Genomic DNA, 7,774 nt, shown 5'->3' on the forward strand with positions numbered 1-7,774 from the left:
TTGCCTTTTGCAAAAAAAATTGTTACGAATATGATGTAAAAATGCTCATGAACGAACTTGGGTTTTCACCATGTCAGTTCAATATGTCAGCATTCTCCTACAGACCTACTTGAGTGAGATGACTGGAAACTCTTTAATCATAATAGGTAACTAAAATAAATCTACTGGAACATCTGGGGATGTGGTACAGCACTATCAAACTCATAGATCAGCAAGACTTAAAAATATTTAGGATTGTCAACAAATGAAACACACAGTCTGCAAACTATATTGCAAAATGATTAAGAATTAATAATGGCGTCCAAGGCCGAGCTAATATAAAGAGATGAGTCAGCTGCGCAGGACATAAAGTACACAAGCATTTGTGTAGAAACAGATCATCATCCTAATGCCATTTTATTTGGGGTCGGCGCAGTATGTTTTCTCCTTCCATACTTGTGCAAAAACAGATACACTCTCTATAGAAAAAGAGAGTGTTCTACACTCTCATAGTCCAATGGAACGGCAATCCGACACGATCGGAGAGAGATCAGGCGCAGGACCATCAGTGCACGGCTATATCAATCACCAACTTGTACCCTACGGGCTGCTTTGTGAAAGTTTCTAAAACCCACTAAGCTATTTCGACTCGAGAATCGAAACCAAGACATCATGCTCAGTAGTCGCGTGTGCGACCACTAGACGAACAAGGCTAACTGTAGTAGCAGGCGCGTCGAGAAAAACAATAAAAAACCGGCCAAGTGCGAGTCGGACTCGTGCACGAAGGGTTCCGTAAATTACAGTTAAATCAACCTATCTCAAAAACTATAAGAGATACTTTGATCAAACCAAAAATCGTTGAAAGAGTTAATTAGCATGCATCACCTCTATTTTTTTTAGAATTTTAAACCCCGTAGTTATAAAAATAGAGGGGGGGGGACATACTTTTTACGACTTTGAGAGCTGATATCTCAAAAACCGTTCACTTTAAGAAAAATGTTTTTTAGAAAACTTTATATCATTTTAAAAGACCTTTCCATTGATACCCCACACGGGTATGTACATCGAAAAAAAAAATTTCATCCCTCAGTTACATGTATGGGGGGCCCCACCCCCAATTCTTTTTTTTACTATTTAGTGTCATATTTTTGTAGCGGTTCATACAACACATATTCCCATCAAATTTCATCACTGTAGTACTTATAGTTTCCGAGTAAATCGGCTGTGACAGACGGACAGACGGACAGACGGACAGACGGACATGACGAAACTATAAGGGTTCCGTTTTTGCCATTTTGGCTACGGAACCCTAAAAAGGCATTTATCATCTTAATAGCTTAGAAGCATTCAAGTCGGTTTGACCACAGAAGTCAGAGATGATGTTACCACCGCTTATTCTATCGAGTTACGAATAACATTAGATTTTCGATGTACCTAACCATAAAACTGAGAGAAATGCAAGCATAATTTACGCATGGAAAGGCAAACGAATTGGTTCTGTGTATATACTTAATCAGTGACTGGTATTCATTATGAAAGAACTGGGAAACCGGCATATGTAAACGAAAACAACACCGTTGCTTAAAGTATTTATAAGTCACAAGATGTGTGTAATGACCAGCAGCGGTGGAATTTCGGAAAGATTAAGGTAGGTCAGGCGCCGCGCGCCGCCGTCTTGGTTGAACGGTAAGCGCCAGAACGCTCAGTTATGAGTACTAGAAGAAGTTTGGGTTCCTTGAGACATCTGACGATTTTTGGATTTACAAATAATGGGCGAGTTGTACAGAAGGCTATAATAAACTAGGAATTTTGTCTACTTTTTCATTTTGATCACCACGTGACAATCATAATCATTGCTTAGTTGAAAGTTGCAGTAAAGACGTCACAATGTATGCAGTAATACACATAAACTTCGTTTTAAAACAAGGATAGTAAGCATAAAAAAAAAATGGAAATCAACAAACAAACACAAATAGCATTACTTTTTAATTTGATTCGATTATTTGCACAATATTGGATTAAGTCGTTACTTTATCTAAATTACGTTTCTTTAGGGTCCGTGAGTCTGCTAGTAATGACATCATCAGTTTTGATCATTGTTGTTATCATTCTGTACTCTGATTAGTTAAGATTTTGAGTCAATCAGATCCTATTCGTAGAACAAAATGATAAGTAGGTGGGGTCCTAGCAGAACGCACTGGAGTCTAACAGCTTTTTCACACTAGCGGATCTTCCGAGTAGAAATACGGACCGACATTGCCGATTCATACTGCCCGGTACAAACATGACCTTAAAAACCGCATGACACCGGCGCCCGTACGAACCAAGCTTAGCGGAGTCCCGCGGAAAAATCGAGCGGAAAATACGCTCGCAAAGTCCACTAGTGTGAAAAGGCTTTTATTTAGCAACGCGTATAAGTTTCATAAAATATAAGATTAATTTTGTTTACACTATTTACTTCGAGTTAAAGTATATAACTATATGTACCTATCTAAGCTAAACAGTTTGTTTATTTTGTCGAACGCGCTGATTTCGCTGATTTTGCACTAAGTCATTTTAAAATCTTTAGCAGCCATTAGAGTTAGTTATTTCAATAAAATTTTATCTGTGTCTTATAGTTCCTATTGGGTTGGATATCCTTTTTTGTGAATTAAAACCTTAAGGAAGTAAAAAGATTTACAAAAGTGGGTTTAAAATACTTAAGTATAAAATAAATAAACAAAAGTAAGTATTTAGTCTTGTAGGTACTTCGATTGGTTTCGGTGTTTACCTAACTGCCTTATTGCTGTAACGCAAGCTTAAATAGGTATGTGTTTACTACTTTATTTGTCTTATTTGTTTGTTATTGATTGCGTAGCAATTATTTGTTGTGATTATGGCGATGCAGAATAAATGAGGACGAATGTATCGTTTTTTCGTTTTCATTATTAATTTAAATTAGATAGATTAGCTGGATCAATGTTTTTATTAATTGTTTCTACTATTTGTCTAGTTGAATAATTTCATTCAGATGTTTCAATACTATCCTGGGATGATTTTCCAGCTGTTTGAAATGAATCTGGTTATGGTGATTGTTACATCGTGATTTGTTAAAATCTACTAGAGGACGAATTGCGGCTTTTGTATTTTCTGATGGGTTTGTTCAGTTTATAACGTAGCTTTTTAAAGAAAATAACTTTAGTTTTTAGATGTATTATAAGTAAAACTGTGAAAGTAAGTCGAGATTATAATTTTTTGTTTTAATTAAGTTACTAATAAGTTAATCCCACCAAAAACATTAAATGTAAAAAAAAGCCAATCCTCTACGCAATTCCTCCACCGTAAAAAGTTTTGAGATCGCATAGAAGCCAAGTCCTGTTCAACTTTATTTGTAAATAAATCAATATTTTGTGACTATATCAATAGTTTTGTTCACATTACAATAATATTGACTTGGCCATGAGCACAATAAACTACAAATATACAGCATATCTTGGAGAGGTGAAAGTCAAACATGAAGTTTAATATCACAGAATTAAATACTTTTAGTTTATTCAATTGTTACTAAATGACCGACAGCGAGTATCATCCAACATCAATGAACTGCACATGTACTATGGCGCTTGTTTAGTCCATGGTGATCTCAAATTCCAATCGGTCCATAATCAGTCCAATCGTAAAATCATGTCCATATAGAATATATCAATTCAATGGTATTTACACATTATTTCAAGGACCGACTTCTAACTTGTACTCATGGCCAAGACAATATTATTGTAATGTGAACAAAACTATTGATATAGTCACAAAATATTGATTTATTTACAAATAAAGTTGAACAGGACTTGGCTTCTATGCGATCTCAAAACTTTTTACGGTGGAGGAATTGCGTAGAGGATTGGCTTTTTTTTACATTTAATGTTTTTGGTGGGATCTAATTTATTTTTTGTAGGTCTCTTTCTTCTCTAAGTATATAACAAAGTAAATTAACTTACATGCAACTAACTAAATATATAACAAACTAAATATGTACACCTAAAGCAGCACGTAAACAACATTTTTTAAATAAACTTTAAAAAATCGAAATTGACGAATTTTTGAATCGAATATTTTTAGAAAAGAGATTTATTTCAGAAGTAGATGGCGCTATCACATGAAATTATTTGATTTTTTAAAGTACTACTTATACTAAGCTATGTAACGAAACCATAGCGCGATTTAGACCAGAACAACGCCATCTATCGAGCGAGCATGCAGTATTTATCGCACTGCATTAATATGAAAGATTTTATCATTATTCATTTAATTTTAAACTAGCTTTTTTTATTCATATGTATGTATATTTAACACATAATAACAATATACCACACTACGTAACAATAAAACAAATACATTTGTACATAAATAAATAACAAAGTTATGAATGCAGTCAAAATTCATACACAATGTTCTTGAAAAACCGCAAATATAAATTTGTTTCCTATTTTTTTATTAAGTTTTAAGGTTTTTATAATTTTCCCTTTATATGTAGCTAATAACCTATCTTGGTGCCAAATTTGAAGGTTCTGAGTTTGCTAGAAGTACCTTAGACTTTTGATGATCGGTCAGTGAGTGAGTCAGTGACAAAATGGTGTAACTTTGATCGCTCATAACTCGTAAACTATTTATTCAAATGTCTTGTAATTTTGAGACTGAGCTTGTTCTAACACTTGCTCTTGGTCATCGAAAACCTAAAGTCCTAGCTTTGTTCACATGGAAGATACAGGGGGCTGAAATAGCCGCGAAACGCTTCGAGAAAAGATAGTACGGCCGTGCCCGCTTTGCTCGAGTCTTGGCTGGGGCACTGCCGTGCCCTCAGATCAGGCAGATACAATTATGTTACAAAAAGCGTTAGCAACCTAACGCTTTTTGCGCGGAGTTCAGTGTCTAAGTTACTAAAATGAAAATATAATTTAAGAATACAATCCGATATAGGTACGTTTTAATAAAAAAAAACACTATATACTAAGTAGGTACATCTTAGTAATTTATTTTGAGAGTTATGGAGTTAGTTAGTTATCGTAACTAACATAAATGGAAATGGTGTTGAAAAAAGCATAATAAACAACTCACATAACACAAAGAGGTTCCCGAGCTGCCCACGTCGGCTACCAACGTATGCCAACCGTTGACATAATTGTCAGCAAGCGGAGAATTTCCAGCTGATCCAACAGTGCTGTGAACACCACCTTCCACGAACTCATTCGCTAACACTGTTATTTGGTCAGTATTCGCTACAGAGTCCATATAAATCCGCACTTCAACTCTGCCACCATTCGTCATAGGAAACTTCATAGTAGACGCACATGTAAACGTATCTGATGGAGTAATAAATGTACTACTTCGTTCATCTTGTCCAGACAAATTAATGTTGTCATAAGTCCCGACTTTCCACGTCTCATGTTCCATGTCCTCACAAAACCACGGTTGCATAAAGAACTCATCAATATCACTTTCAAACGTGTGACTAACACAAGATTCACTGAAAGCATGTGAGACCATTAAAATTATTATTAATAAAACTAGTTTTCGTGCCATCGTTTGACACCTATAGAGTTTCGAACATGTATGTTTGCCATTAGACATAAAATCTCTATGATTGAAGCTTTGCGTTTGTAATCAAATACCTATCTCAATTAATGATATTATCGTGGATAAGATATTGTTGGCGCAAGAATTCGTTGCTTTTCTTGTCCACACATGTTTAACATGAGATATAACATGGTTTTGGCTGTCATTTAATCTAAAATAATAAACATAAATGTTTTTAATTAGCAAACCCATAAAAAAATTACAACTTTTTGGTAAGAAGAAAATTCGATTACGTCAATTGGTACATCATTTGGTATTTAAGATAATTTTTATGATCATTCGAGTTACTTGTCTCTATACTATATTCAGTCTCACAATTCATTATTGTCCTTTCCTGGTTAATATTAAGACTTACAAAATACTTTAAGCCTAAAAATTGTTGTTATAAAAAAGTGATATTGAGACTCTATTTTATTATGTAAAATATAGATCTCGGTTCTTGAAGTAGGTAGGATTATTGATGCTCAGCAGTTGCTATGATAATAATCAATCAATAATTGTTTTAGGCTTGTGTTTAAACACCACCCAAAAAAGTACCTATTTTACTACCAAAAAAAATCTAAACGGTTACCAAAATGGATAAATCCCACCAAAAACATTAAATGTAAAAAAAGCCAATCCTCTACGCAATTCCTCCACCGTAAAAAGTTTTGAGATCGCATAGAAGCCAAGTCCTGTTCAACTTTATTTGTAATAATAAATCAATATTTTGTGACCATATCAATAATTTCGTTCACTTTACAATAATATTGACTTGGCCATGAGCACAATAAACTACAAATATAATACAGCATATCTTGGAGAGGTGAAAGTCAATCATGAAGTTTAATATCACAGAATTAAATACTTTTAGTTTTTTCAATTGTTACTAAATGACCGACAGTCAGTATCATCCAAAATCATGAACTGCACATTTACTATGGCGCATGTTTGGTCCATGGTGATCTCAAATTCCAATCAGTCCAATCGTAAAATCATGTCCATATAGAATGTATCAATTCAATGGTATTTACACATTATTTCAGGGAGCGACTATTAACTTGTGCTCATGGCCAAGACAATATTATTGTAATGTGAACAAAACTATTGATATAGTCACAATATATTGATTTATTATTACAAATAAAGTTGAACAGGACTTGGCTTCCATGCGATCTCAAAACTTTTTACGGTGGAGGAATTGCGTAGAGGATTGGCTTTTTTTACATTTAATGTTTTTGGTGGGATCTAATTTATTTTTTGTAGGTCTCCTTCTTCTCTAAGTATATAACAAATTAAATTAACTTACATGCAACTAACTAAATATATAACAAACAAACTAAATATGTAGACCTAAACTAGCACGTAAACAACATTTTTTTAAAATAAATTAAACAATTTCGAAATTGTCGAATTTTTTAATCGAATATCTTTTAGAATAAAAGAGATTTATTTCAGAGGTAGATGGCGCTATCACATGAAATTGTTTTTTTTTTTTTTAACTAAAAACCGTAGCGCGATTTAGACCAGGACAACGCCATCTCTCGAGCGAGCATGCAGTATTTATCGCACTGCATTAATATGAAAGATTTTATCATTATTCATTTTATTTTAACCTAGCTTTTTTATTCATATGTATGTATATTTAATACATAATAACAATATACCACACTACGTAACAATAAAACAAATAGTAACATTTTGTACATAAATAAATAACAAAGTTATCAATGCAGTCAAAATTCATACACAATGTTCTTGAAAAACCGCAAATATAAATTTGTTTCCTATTTTTTTATTAAGTTTTAAGGTTTTTATAATTTTCCCTTTATATGTAGCTATCAATAACCTATCTTGGTGCCAAATTTGAAGGTTCTAAGTTTGCTAGAAGTACCTTAGACTTTTGATGATCGGTCAGTGAGTGAGTCAGTGACAAAATAGTGTAACTTTGATCGCTCATAACTCGTAAACTATTTATTCAAATTTCTTGTAATTTTGGGACTGAGCTTGTTCTAATACTTACTCTTGGTCATCGAAAACCTAATCTCCTAGCTTTGTTCACATGGAAGATACAGGGGGCTGAAATAGCCGCGAAACGCTTCGAGAAAAGATGGTACGGCCGTGCCCGCTTTGCTCGAGTCTTGGCTGGGGCACTGCCGTGCCCTCAGATGGTCACCAAATAACGTTTCCAAAAATATTATTCAAT

General features: G+C 33.9%; 1 protein-coding gene across 1 annotated transcript in view; it reads right to left on the reverse strand.

Annotated features, from left to right (window-relative positions):
* Positions 1–5,563, reverse strand: part of LOC110370421 (acanthoscurrin-2) — a 45,933-nt gene extending 40,370 nt beyond the window's left edge. The window contains exon 1 of the mRNA XM_064038911.1: positions 5,071–5,563. Within this exon, the coding sequence (XP_063894981.1) occupies positions 5,071–5,535 (465 nt within the window). The 5' untranslated portion in view covers positions 5,536–5,563. The remainder of the gene's footprint in view (positions 1–5,070) is intronic.
* Between the last annotated feature and the right edge of the window lie 2,211 nt (positions 5,564–7,774).

Source organism: Helicoverpa armigera, chromosome 17 (assembly GCF_030705265.1).
Source record: "Helicoverpa armigera isolate CAAS_96S chromosome 17, ASM3070526v1, whole genome shotgun sequence".
NCBI lineage: Eukaryota > Metazoa > Arthropoda > Insecta > Lepidoptera > Noctuidae > Helicoverpa > Helicoverpa armigera.